Source organism: Bombina bombina, chromosome 1, assembly GCF_027579735.1.
Source record: "Bombina bombina isolate aBomBom1 chromosome 1, aBomBom1.pri, whole genome shotgun sequence".
Classification (NCBI taxonomy): domain Eukaryota; kingdom Metazoa; phylum Chordata; class Amphibia; order Anura; family Bombinatoridae; genus Bombina; species Bombina bombina.
Window position 1 is genome coordinate 916,069,486 of NC_069499.1, and position 20,571 is coordinate 916,090,056.

The 20,571-nt window shown below is 37.9% G+C and overlaps 1 protein-coding gene across 1 annotated transcript in view; it reads right to left on the reverse strand.

Moving 5' to 3' along the window:
- Nucleotides 1-20,571, reverse strand: part of DYNC1LI2 (dynein cytoplasmic 1 light intermediate chain 2) — a 326,410-nt gene that overhangs the window by 295,423 nt on the left and 10,416 nt on the right. The window contains exon 3 of the mRNA XM_053700389.1: nt 17,345-17,461. Coding sequence (XP_053556364.1) covers nt 17,345-17,461 — 117 coding nt within the window. The remainder of the gene's footprint in view (nt 1-17,344; nt 17,462-20,571) is intronic.

Consider the following 20,571-nt stretch of genomic DNA (forward strand, 5'->3'; position numbering starts at 1 on the left):
CACACACATTGTACTTTAGGCATATATTCTCAGTCCCTGTTATGTGTTACTGCCAAAAAAACCTCAATATGTATTCAACAACATCTCCTGAGTACAGTGATACCCCCCATGTATAGGTGTGTCGGGTTCTCTGGGGGCTAAAAGGCCTTAATTTTAGGGGGCGCATTCCAGTTTTTCAACTTGGAATTTTCACATCTGTCATCATGCACCCATGTCCTATTTGGGACATTTCTGAAGCCGGCCAATGTAAATTACCCCCATCAAACCATATATTTTTGAAAAGTAGACACCCTAGGGTATTTCAAATGCTGGTATTTTAACACTTTCCATGCACTAATTCAACCACTAGTCTTTGTCAAACTTTTAGGTAGTCATTTTTTTGCATTATTTTTCACACACATTGTACTTTAGGCATATATTCTCAGTCCCTGTTATGTGTTACTGCCAAAAAAAAACTCAATATGTATTCAACAACATCTCCTGAGTACAGTGATACCCCCCATGTATAGGTGTGTCGGGTTCTCTGGGGGCTAAAAGGCCTTAATTTTAGGGGGGGGCATTCCAGTTTTTCCAACTTGGAATTTTCACATCTGTCATCATGCACCCATGTCCTATTTGGGACATTTCTGAAGCCGGCCAATGTAAATTACCCCCATCAAACCATATATTTTTGAAAAGTAGACACCCTAGGGTATTTCAAATGCTGGTATTTTAACACTTTCCATGCACTAATTCTTTGTCAAACTATTAGGCAGTCATTTTTTGTGTGTTATTTTTCACACACATTGTACTTTAGACATGAATTCTCAGCTCCTGTTATGTGTTACTGCCAAAGAAGACCCCAATATGTGTTCACCAACATCTCCTGAGTACAGTGATACCACCTATGCATACGTTTCTTGGCTTGTTCGGGGGGTGTAATGCCAAATGTCCAACATGCGTTTGTGATTTTTTTTTCACATTTAACATATTTTCTTTGCCTATTGTCTTTTTGGGGGTATTTTAACATACCCCAATTTATTTGTTTCCATGAATGTGCATATTTTTGAAATGTTGACACCCCAAGGTATTGTATATGGTGTGCTTTGATGCATTTGAAGTAACTGTTTTAGCTAAAAAAATTGGAGAAAGTGTATGGTGGCATTTTTTCAATTTTCATTTTTACACACACATTGCTTTTTGACTATGATTTAGGAGAGACTGTTGTAAGTTAGTGCAAAAAAATACTTCAGGTTGTTTTCTGCTAGGCACCCTGAGTACACCTATGCCCCCCATGCATAGGTTTGCCAGGATTTTGGGAAGGTTATGTTACAATTTTATGACTTGTGATTTTAGTTATTAAGTGAGAGTATTTCTTCTGATAGGCCTATCTTTAGTTTGGGGCCTATTGTAAACCCCACTTTTATTTATTGCCATGAATGTGCATATTTTTGAAATGTTGACACCCCAAGGTATTGTATATGGTGTGCTTTGATGCATTTGAAGTAACTGTTTTAGCTAAAAAAATTGGAGAAAGTGTATGGTGGCATTTTTTCAATTTTCATTTTTACACACACATTGCTTTTTGACTATGATTTAGGAGAGACTGTTGTAAGTTAGTGCAAAAAAAATACTACAGGTTGTTTTCTGCTAGGCACCCTGAGTACACCTATGTCCCCATGCATAGGTTTGACAGGGGTTTTTGTAAAAAAAAAAAAAAAAGAACAGCCCCATTTTAGAAAAAAAAAAAATATTAGTGAAATGTAAAAATCTGGCACATTAAAAGTAAAAAAATAACAAAAAATTTAACAGTAAACATAACAAAAAAAAAATAACAGCAAATTTATTTATTTTTTAAAAATTGACCATTGTATGGTACCGCTTGAAGCAGTCCCCAATGCAGAGTCCAGGCTGTCCAGGGCAATCAGGACAGTGATATACAGTGTCCCTTCTCTGCCCCCTCTTGGTACAGACTCTGCATTTTTTTTGTGGTCTCTGCTTTGCGGCAGTAGGGGGGGATTTTAAAAATAAAATGAGTAGCCCCAACTCTGCTCTCTCCCATCACCGCCCGGGGAGCAGGTGCATCATGGTACAAAATCCCCGAAATGATCTGGAGCTGAAATTGTAAAAAAGTCAGTTTCATTCCGGGGTTTGCTTTTTTGAACAACAAAAAAGCGTTGTGGGTTGCAATCTGCATTAGGTAAATTGCAACCTTTTTGTACCAGGCCCTTGTCTTCCGCATAATTAGGTAGGGCTGCAGCAGCTGATCTGCCAGATCAACCCCACCCATATGTCTGTTATAAGACTTGATGCACACTGGCTTCCTTATGATCTCAGCTCTGCCACGTACAGAGACCGCCACCGTCCTCTCTGTGTGGATGGTGGTAAGAAGGTATACATCCTTCTTGTCTCTGTACTTCAGTGCCAACAGCTCCTCTTGGCGCAGAGCAGAGGTCTCCCCCCTTCGTAGCCGGGTGCGTACAAGTTGTCCTGGGAAACCTTTGCGGTTCTTTTTAATAGTACCGCAAGCTACTGTATCAAAGCAATACAGTAGCTTGAACAAAAGGACACTTGTATAAAAATTGTCTAAGTACAAGTGATACCCTTTGTTCATTAGGGGTAATATCAGGTCCCAGACAATCTTGCCAGTGGTTCCCATATGTTCTGGGCAACCTGGAGGGTCAAGGTGGCTATCCTTTCCCTCATACACCCGGAAGGCCTGAGTATACCCAGTCTCGCTCTCACAGAGCTTATACACCTTTACCCCATACCTGGAGCGCTTGGAAGGAATATACTGCTTGAATCCCAGCCTTCCCTTATACTTCATCAGGGATTCATCAACGCATATATTCCTTCCAGGTGTATAAGCCTCTGCAAACCTGGCAGAAAAGTGGGTAATCAGGGGGCGGATTTTATACAGCCTGTCAAATTGGGGATGCTCCCTAGGGGGGCACAGGCTGTTGTCGCTGAAGTGCATGAAATGAAGAATCATTTCATATCTCTGCCTCGACATACTCTGGGAGAAAATGGGGGTAGAGCAGATGGGGCTACTGCTCCAGTAGGAGCGAACGGAGGGTTTCTTTATGATGCCCATCAGCATAGTCAATGCCCAGAATTTTTTAAATTCTGGCACATTGATGGGGGCCCATTGCTGCTTTGCCAAATATGTTTCAGGCTTTGCAGCACGGTACTGATGGGCATATAAATTAGTTTGGGCGACAATGTTCCCCAATACATCATCACCCAGAAACACCTCCAGAAACTGTTGGGGGCTAAAACCTGCCACATCTATATTTATGCCAGCATTTGCTGTGAAGGGTGGGATATCTGGCCTCTGGAGATGAGGCGTTACCCACTCTTCAGCGGCAATGGCAGCAACACGCCTCCTTCTAGCAGGGGGGCTGGCAGGGGGGCTGGCAGGGGGGCTAGCAGCCACAGATACATCACTATCAGTTGAGACTGCATCTAATGATGTATCTGAGCATATGGCAGGGTCAAAATTGGGGTCTGAGTCAGACATAGAGGCATCTGACTCTGACGCAAGGATGGCATACGCCTCCTCAACACTATATCTTTTCTGTGACATTTTTGTATCTGTCACAGAAAACCAAAATTAATTAATTAACTAAATGGCCTTTGGGGTTTTTTTTAAAAAGTACAGCTATGCTAATGCCAGTGATTTATAGCAATCACTGGCAAGCTAGGGGTTAAATACTCTTTAAATTAAATTAACTAAATGGCCTTTGGGTTTTTTTAAAAAAAAAGTACAGCTATGCTAATGCCAGTGATTTATAGCGATCACTGGCAAGCTAGGGGTTAAATACTCTTTAAATTAAATTAACTAAATGGCCTTTGGGTTTTTTTAAAAAAAAGTACAGCTATGCTAATGCCAGTGATTTATAGCGATCACTGGCAAGCTAGGGGTTAAATACTCTTTAAATTAAATTAACTAAATGGCCTTTGGGTTTTTTTAAAAAAAAAGTATAGCTATGCTAATGCCAGTGATTTATAGCGATCACTGGCAAGCTAGGGGTTAAATACTCTTTAAATCAAATTAAATTAGCTAAATGGCTCTGAAAGGAGCGTTTAGGTTTTTAAAAAAATTACAACAACAAAAATTAACCCCTAAAAAATGCACAGACAGCAAAAAAGTACAGCTATGCTAATGCCAGTGATGTATAGCGATCACTGGCAAGCTAGGGGTTAAATAGTCTTTAAATTAAATTAGCTAAATGGCTCTGAAAGGAGCCTTTGAGTTTTTAAAAAAAAATACAACAAAAATTAACCCCCAAAAAAAAGTGCAGCTGTGCTACTGCCAGTGATTTATAGTGATCACTGGCAAGCTAGGGGTTAATGGCTCTGAAAAGAGCCTTTGGATTTTAAATTTTTTAACAAATAAAAGAAATAAATCTCTCTCTGCTAAAATACAGGTCTCTCTCTTTCTCCAACAAAATGGCAAGTGAGGAGAGGGAGGGAGATCCACACTGATCAGAGTCAATATTTACAAATATTGACATGATCAGACAAATGGGGTATTTTATTATTATTATTTTTTTTTCTAAGAAGGCTCAGATTGGGTGACCCTAGCTTGCCCCTATGGTGAGACAGGCTAGGGACACCCCCAGATGCCCCATGATGCACCGGGCATCGCCATTTTGGAAGCCTCATGGGGGAGGGGGGGGCTATATGTGGGGGCTTTTTATTTTATGACCGTTTTTTTTTTTAAAACATTTTTTATTTAATTTATTTACTAACTAAGTGCCTCGACCCACCGAGGCACTTAGCACACTAGCAGAGCATCGGAAGCGTGTCCGATCGCTTCCGATGCTCTGCTGCACTGCCGGGCTCCACGTGGAGCAAAACCGGAAGTGATCACTCAAGGGGGAGTGATCGCTCCGGTCCCGGCACTCCGTAACAGCACTGCAGGGATGCCCAGACATCGAGGCATCCCTGCAGTACTGTAATAGTGCCTGGAAGCGATCTTGATCGCTTCCAGCACTCACTTTAGCCGAGGACGTGCAGGGTACGTCGTCAGGCGTTAACTGCCTTTTTTTTTCAGACGTACCCTGCACGTCCTCGGTCACTAAGGGGTTAAGGAGGAAGAGATAGTTAAAGATAAGGGAGGGAGATTTCTAATAGTCAAGGGGACAATCCATAACGTCCCAGTGGTATTAATGAATGTATATGCACCCAATGAGAATCAGGGCCCCTTCATTACTAAAATAGGCAGACTACTCCTGTCATGGAAGAGAAGTAAAATCATAATAGGAGGAGATTTTAATTTAACGTTAAATGACGATCTAGATAGAACTTCACAAACACCCCATAAAAAAAGGAAAACAACACCAGCCCAACAGCTTCTAGCTGACTTATTACTAGACTTCAATCTAATAGACAGTTGGAGGGCACTTAACAAGGGAACTAAAGATTTCACTTATTACTCCACAGTGCATGGTACCCATTCAAGAATAGACTTGATCCTAATCAGTCAGGTCCTATTGCCACTGGTAAAGCTAGCGTTTATTCATAACTGTTCATGGTCTGATCACAATATGATGATAATTGATCTAGAGGGAATGATCAACCCCAATAGAGTTAGATCCTGGTCACTCCACCCTAGCCTACTTCAGAATACCATTGTTCTTCAGAAAGTACAGCAGCACATTAAAGATTTTGTAGATATTAATGCAGGATCAACGTCCAATCCAAATTTTGTATGGAGTGCACTTAAGGCCTCGGTGAGAGGCCTGCTAATTGCCGAATCTAACAAAATAAAGAAGAATTATAATGCCAAACTAGATAGCTTGAGGGTAGAAATTGCTGCACTCAGAGAACAAATAAAAAAAAGCCCCCAAAAAAAGGTCTTAAAATTACTTAAAATTAAAAACGAAGAAATAAACAAACTATTAGATAGAGAAGTGATCCAGTCAATAAAAGCGGTAGACACCAGATATTATATTTACGCAAACAAACCAGATAGGATGCTGGCAAATAAACTAAAAGACCTGACAAGGGCGACTACAATCCCACAAATACAAACTACCTTGGGACAAGTCACAAATGATCCCCAACAAATAGCCAATGAGTTTGCCAACTTTTATAACAATCTTTATAATTTACCTAGTAGTAATACAAATAATAACAAGAGAGAAGAATTGATTAGATTCCTAGAAGATAGCAAATTAAAAACTATCACAGAAGAAGAACTAGAGAATTTGAACTCCCCCATAACAATACAAGAGATTATGCTGGCTATCAAAGAACTTAAAAGAAACAAAGCACCAGGCCCTGATGGGTTTCCAGGCTCATTTTATAAAGACCTGCAGTTATCACTGGCTCCCCAATTGAGGATACTGTTTAATAACATCTTGCAAGGAGTAGATATTCCCCCAGATTTGTTGACTGCAAGGGTGACGGTCATTCCAAAACCTGGCAAGAGCAAACAATACTGCCAAAATTACCGGCCAATTTCCTTAATCAACCAGGACCTAAAATTATTCACAAAAATTTTGGCTAACCGATTGACCCTACCCGTTAGAAATTTGATAGACAATGACCAAGTGGGTTTCATCTCGCAAAGAGAGGCACCAGATAACACTAGGAAAGTGATTGACCTGATTAATTATGCGACAGTTGGGAAGATGCCTTCTCTGTTTCTAGCATTGGACGCAGAGAAGGCATTTGATAGAGTTAACTGGGAATACATGTTTGCAGTGCTTAGCAAAATGGGATTTAAAGGCCCCTTCACTACTGCCTTAAAAAAGATATATTCAAGCCCAGATGCATACATAAGACTCTCAGGGTATCAATCAGACAGAATAAAAATCCGTAATGGCACAAGACAAGGTTGCCCCCTGTCACCCCTACTTTTTGCTCTATGTATTGAGCCATTGGCGGTTAGGATAAGGGATAATCCAAATATTGTAGGTATACGGGTGGGGGATAAGGAATATAAAATTTCATTATTTGCTGATGACGTCATCCTTGCAGTCACAAAACCTTTACTTTCGCTCCCGATGGTATATTCCATAATAAATAAATTTGGACAGTTGTCTGGATATAAAATTAATGAAGGCAAGTGTGAGGCCCTTAGCACATATCTCCCAAAGCCAACAAAGAAATTATTAGAAATTAACTTTACATTTAAATGGGCCAAATCATCTCTCAAATATCTAGGAATCAACCTCACAAAAGATGTGCACTTACTTTATAGTGAAAATTATGTCCCCATGTTCACACACATTAGAGAGCTATTAGTGAAATGGACTAAATTTAACATCTCCCTGTATGGAAGAGTAATATCTGTCAAAATGACAATATTGCCCAAACTCTTATACCTATTCAGAACACTCCCAATTTCAATACCGTTGTCAGAATTATATGTAATGCAGAAGGCAATTTTAAAATTCATTTGGGGAGGGAAAAGGGCTAGAATAAACAAACACAATATGATGAGACATAGGGGAGAGGGAGGCATCGGATTACCTAACCTAATATCATATTATTATGCAGCTAGATTGGCCCAGACCACACAATGGTTTAAATTAGGACTTACACCACAATGGGTCCAACTAGAAAAAGACATGCTTAATGTAAGAAGATTGGATAATATTCTTTGGGCAACACAACAAAACAGACCCAGTCACATCAAACAGTTCATTGCGATCACACACACTGCTTTTATTTGGGACACAGCGACTAGGAAGTATCATTTACTCAACGAGAGGTCCAGACTGACCCCGCTCTCCCCTCTTGAATCTTAAGTTGACATACATACTAAAAGGAAATGGGAGAATAAAGGCCTCTACCGAATAGCAGATGTTTATGTTAATAGTGACCTACTATCCTTCTCTCAATATGCAGAGCTAGGCACACCCGGGCAAAATGAATGGTTCCACTACTTACAACTTAAATCCAGAGTTCGAGAGATAATGGGATTAGATAAGCCTCCAAACAATACTATATTAGAATCACTATGTTTATCGAAGGAGGTTAGGAGGGGACTGATAGCATTGCTCTATCCGGCTATTAATGGTGGCTCAAATAGGGACAAGAGTGTAATAATGACTAAATGGGAACAGGATTTGGGCAGGACATGGACAATAGATAATTGGGTATCAAACATTAATAGAGGTCTATCGTTTTCTCCAAATGCCATGTTGAAGGAAAACTATATTAAAGTACTCTATAAATGGTACATATATCCCACAAGATTTGCCAATACACAGGACAGCAGGCCCCACTTGTGCTACAGGGGTTGTGGGGAGGAAGGGACATACTTACACATGTGGTGGCATTGTGGAAAGGTTACAGAGATTTGGAATCAGACTTCAAGGTATCCAAGCCTAATTCTAGAAACTAATATCACACTTACCCCTGAACAGGCTTTGCTTCATTTTCCTCCAGATAATAAAGTGAAAAGACATCACAAGCGAATAGCCTTGATCTGCACGGTTGTGAGAGTAAGCATAGCTAGATTTTGGAAGGTGGATCCACCCTCATTTGAATATATTAAAAGTAGAATAGATTATCACTTTACAATGAGTAGCGCCTCGGCAGAGCTTCTTAATACCAGGGATAAGTTTATACAACAGTGGGAACCATATATTATGTATACTGAAAAAGAAAATAGAGCTAGAATCCTAGCAAACCAACAAGATCAGTAGGAAACAATCCGGTTAGAGTGCCTCAATGAGTGAGATAATTGAGTCTTCAGGAGCAAGATGAATGGGTAGAGATGAGGGGGGGAGGAAATAGGGATTTGATCATGATTGAGATTGAGTCAGGCTAGATGGAAAGCGGAATTAACACACCATTATATTTTGGAATGTTACTGAAAGGTCGATAAACCAAAATTACTCTTGTCTTGTGTGGAAAACTCACATATTCAATCACTTGAAGGCTGTAATGTTATTGTATTTGTATTTTTTGTTTTTATGTTTCTAACTGTTATTTAAGATGCTGTATGTAATAACATTCAAAAGTCAATAAAAAAAACTTTCATATAAAAATTCTAGTCCTTTTACTGCTCCATTAATTTCATTAAAAAATTCTATAAAGGGACTCAACGCTGCTCCACCATATGCCAAACACGCCGTCTATGAATCTCCACCAGATGGCTCCGTATAACCGGAATTTCTCATTTTCATACACAACTCTTTCCTCTATTTCATTCATAAACAGGTTGGCATATGATGGGGCAACGTTGGTCACCATAGCTGTCCCTTTCACTTGGATATACCAATCATCTTGGAATAAAAAATGATTCCAATAAGAACCAAAAGAACAAAGCAAAGTTGATAAAAGAAGTAAAATAGAAAGTTGTTTTAAATCACACATTCTCCATCTAAATCATATACATTTCATTTCGATTTTACAGTCCCTTTAAGATTTAAAGGGACAGTCCACTTACAAAAAAAAAAAAAAAAAAAAAACTTTCATGATTTAGGGCATGTAATTTTAAACAACTTTCCAATTTACTTTTATCACCAATTTTGCTTTGTTCTCTTGGTATTCTTAGTTGAAAGCTAAACTTAGGAGGTTCATATGCTAATTTCTTAGACCTTGAAGGCCGCCTCTAATCTGAAAGCATTTTGACAGTTTTTCAACACTAGAGGGCGTTAGTTCATGTGTTTCATATAGATAACATTGAGCATGTGAAGCTCCTAGGAGTGAGCAATGATTGGCTAAAATGCAAGTCTGTCAAAAGAACTGACATAAGGGGGCAGTTTGCAGAGGCTTAGATACAAGGTAATACATGTATTATTATAACTGTGTTGATTATGCAAAACTGGGGAATGGGTAATAAAGTGATTATCTACCTTTTTAAACAACAAAAAATTCTGGTGTTGACTGTCCCTTTAACATTCACCTAAAGTGCATAGAAAGACTTTGGTGCATACTTTTGCCTATGCCTTTATAATAATTCAGTCTAGTTAACCAAGCACAAATATGACCAGCTAAAGAAGATTAAGCACAATGTTCTTGCAAAGCATACATTTTGAATAACATTAAAAAGCACATGGAAATATTATTTTAAAGGGTGTTTATTTTGAAACAGACATTTCATATTTGTTGTTAGTGGCAAACCCCAATAGCACATACGTTTTCCTCACAGTAAAGGAACATTCATTTAAAAACAAATAATGTAATACATTTTATAATACACTCTTCAAATAGAATAGGCATTATTAATGTCCATTTTACTCTTTTGATAAAGTTAGTAGAAAAAAAACCCACAAAATTAAAAAACAGACACAACTGAATGTAGTAAGAAACAAACATCAGTAAATATTTTAGGGCTGCAACAACGAATCGGTAAGTTTGATCATAAAAATTGTTGCAATTTAGTCTCATTATCAATTAGGTGGTTAGCTACTAGTTGGTCAGTTGCACAGCACCAGCTGCTTTAATCTGATGCTCTACTGCAACTGAGATTGTGCAAAAAAAAAAATTTCTATCCGATTAATCGGACAATAATCATCCGATTAAATCGGATAGAAAGAAAAAAAAAACCAATGTTTGCACAATACCATGTGCAGGAGTTCATCGGATTGAAGCAGCTGGTGCTGTGCAATTAACCAACTAATCGCTGACCACCTAATTCAGAGCTTTCCAAACTTTTCATGTTGGTGACACACTTTTTAGACCTACATAATTTCGCGACACAGTAATTCAGTTGTATTGGCAAACAGGAGGTTAAACTAACTTGTTTTAAGAGATACGGACACATACATAAATGATATAATAACGAAATGTATTTACAAGTAACAGTATATAAGTGTGCAAGAATTAAAAAACATAATTTATGTAAGAACTTACCTGATAAATTCATTTCTTTCATATTAGCAAGAGTCCATGAGCTAGTGACGTATGGGATATACATTCCTACCAGGAGGGGCAAAGTTTCCCAAACCTTAAAATGCCTATAAATACACCCCTCACCACACCCACAATTCAGTTTAACGAATAGCCAAGAAGTGGGGTGATAAGAAAAAAGTGCGAAAGCATATAAAATAAGGAATTGGAATAATTGTGCTTTATACAAAAAAATCATGACCACCACAAAAAAGGGCGGGCCTCATGGACTCTTGCTAATATGAAAGAAATGAATTTATCAGGTAAGTTCTTACATAAATTATGTTTTCTTTCATGTAATTAGCAAGAGTCCATGAGCTAGTGACGTATGGGATAATGACTACCCAAGATGTGGATCTTTCCACACAAGAGTCACTAGAGAGGGAGGGATAAAATAAAGACAGCCAATTCCTGCTGAAAATAATCCACACCCAAAATAAAGTTTAATGAAAAACATAAGCAGAAGATTCAAACTGAAACCGCTGCCTGAAGTACTTTTCTACCAAAAACTGCTTCAGAAGAAGAAAATACAACAAAATGGTAGAATTTGGTAAAAGTATGCAAAGAGGACCAAGTTGCCGCTTTGCAAATCTGATCAACCGAAGCTTCATTCCTAAACGCCCAGGAAGTAGAAACTGACCTAGTAGAATGAGCTGTAATCCTATGAGGCGGAGTCTTACCCGACTCAACATAGGCAAGATGAATTAAAGATTTCAACCAAGATGCCAAAGAAATGGCAGAAGTTTTCTGGACTTTCTAAAACCGGAAAAGATAACAAATAAACTAGAAGTCTTTCGGAAAGACTTAGTAGCTTCAACATAATATTTCAAAGCTCTAACAACATCCAAAGAATGCAACGATTTCTCCTTAGAATTCTTAGGATTAGGACATAATGAAGGAACCACAATGTCTCTACTAATGTTGTTGGAATTCACAATTTAGGTAAAAATTCAAAAGAAGTTCGCAACACCGCCTTATCCTGATGAAAAATCAGAAAAGGAGACTCACAAGAAAGAGCAGATAATTCAGAAACTCTTCTGGCAGAAGAGAAGGCCAAAAGGAACAAAACTTTCCAAGAAAGTAATTTAATATCCAATGAATGCATAGGTTCAAATGGAGGAGCTTGAAGAGCCCCCAGAACCAAATTCAAACTCCAAGGAGGAGAAATTGACTTAATGACAGGCTTTATACGAACCAAAGCTTGTACAAAACAATGAATATCAGGAAGAATAGCAATCTTTCTGTGAAAAAGAACAGAAAGAGCAGAGATTTGACCTTTCAAGGAACTTGCGGACAAACCCTTATCTAAACCATCCTGAAGAAACTGTAATATTCTCGGTATTCTAAAAGAATGCCAAGAAAAATGATGAGAAAGACACCAAGAAATATAAGTCTTCCAGACTCTATAATATATCTCTCTGGATACAGATTTACGAGCCTGTAACATAGTATTAATCACAGAGTCAGAGAAACCTCTTTGACCAAGAATCAAGCGTTCAATCTCCATACCTTTAAATTTAAGGATTTCAGATCCTGATGGAAAAAAGGACCTTGAGACAAAAGGTCTGGTCTTAACGGAAGAGTCCACGGTTGGCAAGAGGCCATCCGGACAAGATCCGCATACCAAAACCTGTGAGGCCATGCCGGAGCTACCAGCAGAACAAACGAGCATTCCTTCAGAATCTTGGAGATTACTCTTGGAAGAAGAACTAGAGGCGGAAAGATATAGGCAGGATGATACTTCCAAGGAAGTGATAATGCATCCACTGCCTCCGCCTGAGGATCCCGGGATCTGGACAGATACCTGGGAAGTTTCTTGTTTAGATGAGAAGCCATCAGATCTATTTCTGGAAGTTCCCACATTTGAACAATCTGAAGAAATACCTCTGGGTGAAGAGACCATTCGCCCGGATGCAACGTTTGGCGACTGAGATAATCCGCTTTCCAATTGTCCATACCTGGGATATGAACCGCAGAAATTAGACAGGAGCTGGATTCCGCCCAAACCAAAATTCGAGATACTTCTTTCATAGCCAGAGGACTGTGAGTCCCTCCTTGATGATTGATGTATGCCACAGTTGTGACATTGTCTATCTGAAAACAAATGAACAACTCTCTCTTCAGAAGAGGCCAAGACTGAAGAGCTCTGAAAATTGCACGGAGTTCCAAAATATTGATCGGAAATCTCACCTCCTGAGATTTCCAAACCCCTTGTGCCGTCAGATACCCCCACACAGCTCCCCAACCTGTAAGACTTGCATCTGTTGAGATTATAGTCCAGGTCGGAAGAACAAAGAAGCCCCCTGAACTAAACGATGGTGATCTGTCCACCATGTCAGAGAGTGTCGTAAAATCGGTTTAAAGATATTAATTGAGATATCTTTGAGTAATCCCTGCACCAATGGTTCAGCATACAGAGCTGAAGAGGTCGCATGTGAAAATGAGCAAAGGAGATCGCATCTGATGCGGCAGTCCTAAGACCCAACATTTCCATGCATAAGGCTACCAAAGGGAATGATTGTGACTGAAGGTTTTGACAAGCTGATATCAATGTTAAACTTCTCTTGTCTGACAAGGACAGAGTCATAGACACTGAATTTATCTAGAAACCTAAAAAGGTTACCCTTGTCTGAGGAATCAATGAACTGATTGGTAAATTGATCCTCCAACCATGAACTTGAAGAACACCACAAGTCGATTCGTATGAGATTCTTCGAAAATGAGAAGACTGTGCAAGTACCAAGATATCGTCCAAATAAGGAAATACCAAAACCCTATTCTCTGATTACAGAAAGAAGGGCACCGAGAACCTTTGAAAAAAATTCTTGGAACTGAGGCTAGGCCAAACGGTAGAGCCACAAAACTGGTAATGCTTGTCTAAAAAGAGAATCTCAGACACTAAAAGTGATCTGGATGAATCGGAATATGCAGATACACATCCTGTAAATCTATTGTAGACATATAATGCCCTTGCTAAACAAAAGGCAGGATAGTCCTACAGTAACCATCTTGAATGTTGGTATCCTAACATAACGATTCAATAATGATAGATCCGGAACTGGTCTGAAGGAATTGACCTTCTTTGGTACAATGAAGAGATAAAATAAAACCCCAGCCCCTGTTCCAGAACTGGAACTGGCATAAATACTCCAGCCAGCTCTAGATCTGAAACACATTTCAGAAATGCTGAGCCTTTGCTGTGTTAACTGGGACACGGGAAAGAAAAGAATCTCTTAGCAGGAGGCCTTAACTTGAAGCCAATTCTGTACCTTTCTGAAACAATGTTTCTGAAACCAGAGATTAAGAACGGAATTGATCCAAATTTCTTTGAAGAAAACGTAATCTGCCCCATACCAGCTGAGCTGGAATAAGGGCCGCACCTTCATAGGTATTTAGGAGCTGGCTATAGGTTTCTATAAGGCTTGGATATATTCCAAACTGGAAATAGTTTCTAAACTGATACCGCTCCTGAGGATGAAGGATCAGGCTTTTGTTCCTTGTTGTGAGGAAAGGAACGAAAATGATTATTTACCCTGGAAAGAAAGGGAAAGCAAAGTTGACTTAGAAGACATGTCAGCATTCCAAGTTTAATCCATAAAGCTTTTCTAGCTAAAATAGCTAGACATATACCTGACATCAACTCTAATGATATCAAAAGATGGTATCACCAATAAAATTATTAGCATGTTATAGAATAATAATAATGCTATAAAATTATGATCTGTTACTTGTTGCGCTAAAGCTTCTAACCAAAAAGTTGAAGCTGCAGCAACATCCGCTAAAAATATAGCAGGTCTAAGAAGATTACCTGAACATAAGTAAGCTTTTCTTAGAAAGTATTCAATTTTCCTATCTAAAGGATCCTTAAATGAAGTACTATCTGCCGTAGGAATAGTAGTACATTAGCAGGAGTAGAGACAGCCCCATAACCATAGGGATTTTTGTCCCAAAAAACTCTAATCTGTCAGATGGCACAGGATATAATTTGCTTAAACGTCTAGAAGGAGTAAATAAATTACCCAAATTATTCCATTCCCTGGAAATTACTTCAGAAATAGCATCAGGGAGATAAAACACTTCTGGAATAACTACAGGAGATTTAAAAACCTTATTTAAACGTTTACATTTAGTATCAAGAGGACCAGAATCCTCTAATTCTAATGCAAATAACACTTCTTTAAGTAAAGAACGAATAAATTCCATCTTGAACAAATACAAAGATTTATCAGCATCAACCTCTGAGACAGAAACCTCTGAACCAGAAGAACCATTATCAGTATCAGAATGATGATGTTCATTTAAAAATTCATCTGAAAAAAGAGAAGTTTTTAAAAGACTTTTATGTATACTAGAAGGAGAAATAACAGACATAGCCTTCTTAATGGATTTAAAAAATAAAATCTCTTATGTTATCAGGAACACTCTGAAAATTAGATGTTGACGGAACAGCAACAGGTAATGTAACAGTACTAAAGGAAATTTTATCTGCATTAATAAGTTTGACATGACATGCAATACAAATAACAGCTGGAGAAACAGATACCAAAAGTTTATAGCAGATACACTTAGCTTGGTAGCTCCAGCACTGTGCAGTGATTTTCCTGAAGTATCTTCTGACTCAGTTGCAACGTGGAACATCTTGCAATATGTAAAAGAAAAAAAAAAAACAACATATAAAGCAAAATTGATCAAATTCCTTAAATGACAGTTTCAGGAATGGGAAAAAAATGCCAGTGAACAAGCTTCTAGCAACCAGAAGCAATAAATAATGAGACTTAAATAATGTGGAGACAAAAATGACGCCCAAATTTTTTAGCGCCAAAAAAGACGTCCACATTATTTGGCGCCAAAAATGACGCCACATCCGGAACGCCGACATTTTTGACGCAAAAAAAACGTCAAAAAATGACGCAACTTCCGGCGACACGTATGACGCCGGAAACAGAAAAAAATTTTGCGCCAAAAAAGTCTGCGCCAAGAATGACGCAATAAAATGAAGCATTTTCTGCCCCCGCGAGCCTAACAGCCCACAGGAAAAAAGTCAAATTTTTTAAGGTAAGAAAAAATGATTGAAACAAATGCATTTATCCCAAATATGAAACTGACTGTCTGAAAAATAAGGAATGTTGAACATTCTGAGTCAAGGCAAATAAATGTTTGAATACATATATTTAGAACTTTATAAATAAAGTGCCCAACCATAGCTTAGAGTGTCACAGAAAATAAGATTTACTTACCCCAGGACACTCATCTACATGTTTGTAGAAAGCCAAACCAGTACTGAAACGAGAATCAGCAGAGGTAATGGTATATATAAGAGTATATCGTCGATCTGAAAAGGGAGGCAAGAGATGAATCTCTACGACCGATAACAGAGAACCTATGAAATAGACCCCGTAGAAGGAGATCACTGCATTCAAATAGGCAATACTCTCCTCACATCCCTCTGACATTCACTGCACGCTGAGAGGAAAACCGGGCTCCAACTTGCTGCAGAGCGCATATCAACGTAGAATCTAGCACAAACTTACTTCACCACCTCCAACGGAGGCAAAGTTTGTAAAACTGAATTGTGGGTGTGGTGAGGGGTGTATTTATAGGCATTTTAAGGTTTGGGAAACTTTGCCCCTCCTGGTAGGAATGTATATCCCATACGTCACTAGCTCATGGACTCTTGCTAATTACATGAAAGAAAAAGTTTAATAACACCAACGGCTACTTACTATTTTAATGGGATGTATGAGGTTGATGGGATGAACACAATTTCAGAATATTTGGTGGAATATTAGATAAAGACACTTGCATTTCATCATAAAGCATTTTTAGGCTTCCCCTTCCTATCCATATATCAAGAGCAGGAGCAGCAATGCACTACTGGGAGCTAGTTGCAAAAAAAAACCCCTCTGACTTCAGCTCAGCGTTTAAGCTGTCACCCTCAGAGCTCGGTGAGTCCGATTGACTACTGCCTGCGCTGCAAACACACTGCTGTCCCACTCACTGACTACACATGCAGTCATGAGCCGATTAAGTAGACTACACGTGCAGTCAGGAGCCAATGTGCCGCCAATGGGAATAGTTTCAGTTCCCACTGAGCTGCGCCAATAGGTTAAGATGATCTGTGACCGCCTAGGTATCAATCACGTGTCAACCATGTGATATGCGAAGCAGGCAGGCAGAAAGTCAGAAACCAAAAAAAAAAATGTAAAAAAAAAAATACATTTAAAAAAAATTTGTGCTGAAGCAGGGACACACCTAAACACTGCTGCCGACACACTAGTGTGTCCCGACACACAGTTTGGAAAGCACTGACCTAATTGATAATGAGATTCTTTGACAACTATTTTTATGCTAAATCTTACCGATTAGTTGTTGCAGCCCTAAAATATTTAATTAAAACTTTACTCAAAATATAGAAATCAAAGGGAGATAAAATGAATACAGAGTTGAAAGAACAAGTATTGCAAAATGCATAAAAATGTTAAAAGTGCCAGCAAAAATCAGAACTCACCATCTCGATCTTCATCATTAATGCTGACGTATAAATACTCCAGTCCTCTTCCTTTTTTATTGTGGTCTGCACCTTGTAATTTTGCCATAAGAGTAGTTTTCCCTGAGCCATCCTCACCTACAAAAAAACGTGAGAAGCATTAATAAGATGACCATAAAAAGAAGTAAAATATTCACCTAAAATGTTCTCATAGTCAGAGACAGACCAACATAAAAAATTTAGGCGAAAGCAAATGTGAGGCATTCTTAAAAGGACAGAAATTAAAAAACAGAAATGTGCATTTCAATTTCAAACAAAATGATTTTTGCAATAATCCTTCTACTAAAAGCCATTACTTTTTTTTAAAGCATATTTGTATATACTTTGTGCACATAAATTCAACTACCATGTCTTGTAGATATTTAGATGCAGCAGAATTAAACGGCTTTATAGACTACAGATCAAACAAAAACTTCTGAATGCTAATAATTAATTTGAATGTGTTACTGAAAATAGGAGATATAGTGACATTGCAAGGCTGCGTCTTTAACCCCATTGCAAGGGCACAGCGCTGATTGTCTGGAGCAGAAAATGATGCCGACACAATTAGCAGCACTAGTTTCACAGTTGAGTTGTGAGAACATCGCTGCTAATTGGATCAGAGGCAGTTTCTACACACAAATCAATTAATTAAAGCATGTCATTTTATAACTATAACAGATCTTTAATGTTCAGCTGTGTTCTAGCATTATGCTATCTTTTATATCTGCATATTAAAAAGGGGCATGAGACCCCAATTTTTTCTTTTGTGATTCAGATAGAGCATACAATTTTAAACAATTTTCCAATTTACTTTTATCCAAATCTACTTAATTCTCGTGGTTTCCTTTGTTGAAAAGCATACTTAGGTAACGCTCAGGAGCAGCAATATATTACTGGGAGCTAGCTGCTGATTGGCGGTTGCACATACAGGTAGAAAACCCTTTTTCCAAACGGCTTGGCACCGGAAAAGGTTTAGATTTCGGAATAGTTTGGATTTTGGAATAATTGTATCTGTAAAATGGGACATCTTGAAGATGGGTAGAACCAAGAGTAAATATCTATATCTTATGTCAATTAGGCAATATCTACACGTCATAATACAGCTTATACATGAAACCTAAAAAGGTAGTATTATATCATTTTTAATAATTGTGTAAACATGGTACCCACAGAAAGATAGTACAGTCCTTTAAAGTAAAAGTTGTTATTTTAAATTAATATGGACTTTTATTTGATTTTTAAGAACACAGAAACCAAACCAAACACAGAGACAGAGAAGATTGTGACTTACAGGCAGGGAAAAAATAATTTATCATTTTGTTTTAAAATATTAAATTACAAAGTTTTGATTTCAGAATAAGTTGGATTTTGGAATTCCAGAAGCGGGGATTTGAACCTGTATATGCTTTTTATCCTTGGCTCACCTGATGTTTTCAGCTAGTTCCTAGTAGTGTGTTCCTTCAACAAAGGAAACCATGAAAATTATGCAAATATAATAATAGAAGTAAATTGAAAATTTGTTTAAAATGGTATGCTCTATCTGAATCATAATTTTTTTTTGTTTGTTTCATGTCCATTTAAAGGGGACAGTAAACACCTTGTAATTAATTACAAGAAAATTCTGTTGTGTTGCTACAAAACAACATAACCGCCAAGTCTTAAGGCCCGATGATCTAAATATCTGCGCTGAAGCGAGATGATCTAAGTAGCCACAACAGTAAGGCCCCCCTAAGAATTTTAGAAACACAAATTTTGCATTGAGAGATGTTTATAACACTATGCAGATCTATGTATGTGAAGAAGATACTTCTAGATTACATTAGAAGGTTAAAAAAAAAAAAAAAAAAAAAAAAAAAAAGGCTTAACATTTGTGTGCGATTTTTCTCCATGTTGGCGAGTTTTTGATCATCAGACCCTTAACGTTTTGGGGTTTTTTTTTAAAGACACATTAACATCCTTTTAACTGCAATTATTTATCAATAGCCAAACTCCCTCCACCATTTGCCTTATTTGGAGGAGCAAATCTGTGCTTTAGTCGGCAGACAACAAGGCTAGCCCCGGTCATTACGTTAGTACAGATTGCATTGTTTAGCAGTTATCTCATGAAGCCATATAGAACATATTCCACTATGTGGAAAATATAAGAATGTGAAATATTTCCAGAAATATGCTTTTATCTACTTAACGGCAAAGGGCTTCAATGCAATTCTATACATGTGCAGATATGTATTTACATTTTTATATGTCTGTAAATACATATATATACATATACACACACACATCCACATCATTTGGCTGCCTTTTTTCCCCTCTAACACCTGATACCTAATATACTTGAGCCTCTATAACTTGTGTGCAATATTGTTTTTAGATTTTTATTAGGGTTGTTATGATTAACTATACTTTGTAATGTATTTTTGATGCAAATTTTTAGTTTTGCGAAACAGTTAACCTACAGCTGTATGTTATAAAGCACTTGTCATATGGCTGCTGCTTCCAACCTTCAATTAGCTATCATTTTTCATTATTCTACAAATACGGCAAACAGTTTTAAACAAACTTCCAATTTACTTCTATTCTCAAATTTGCTTCTTTGTTTTGATACATTTTCTTGAAAGTCCAGCATTACATTGCCAATCAGAAGCTAACTCCCAGTAGTGCATTGCAGCTCCTGAGCCTAACTAGGTATGCTTTTCAAAAAAGGATACTAACAGAACAGAGAAAACAATATAATAAATAGAGGTAATGTGTGGCCTTTCTCTGCAAGTGGAGTGGGAAGATGGCAGCCAGATGCGGTTCCAGAAAACATAATTTATGTAAGAACTTACCTGATAAATTCATTTCTTTCATATTGGCAAGAGTCCATGAGCTAGTGACGTATGGGTTATACAATCCAACCAGGAGGGGCAAAGTTTCCCAAACCTCAAAATGCCTATAAATACACCCCTCACCATACCCACAATTCAGTTTAACGAATAGCCAAGCAGTGGGGTGATAAAGAAAGGAGTAGAAAGCATCAACAAAAGAAATTTGGAAATAATTGTGCTTTATACAAAAAATCATAACCACCATAAAAAGGGTGGGCCTCATGGACTCTTGCCAATATGAAAGAAATTAATTTATCAGGTAAGTTCTTAAATAAATTATGTTTTCTTTAATGTAATTGGCAAGAGTCCATGAGCTAGTGACGTATGGGATAGCAATAC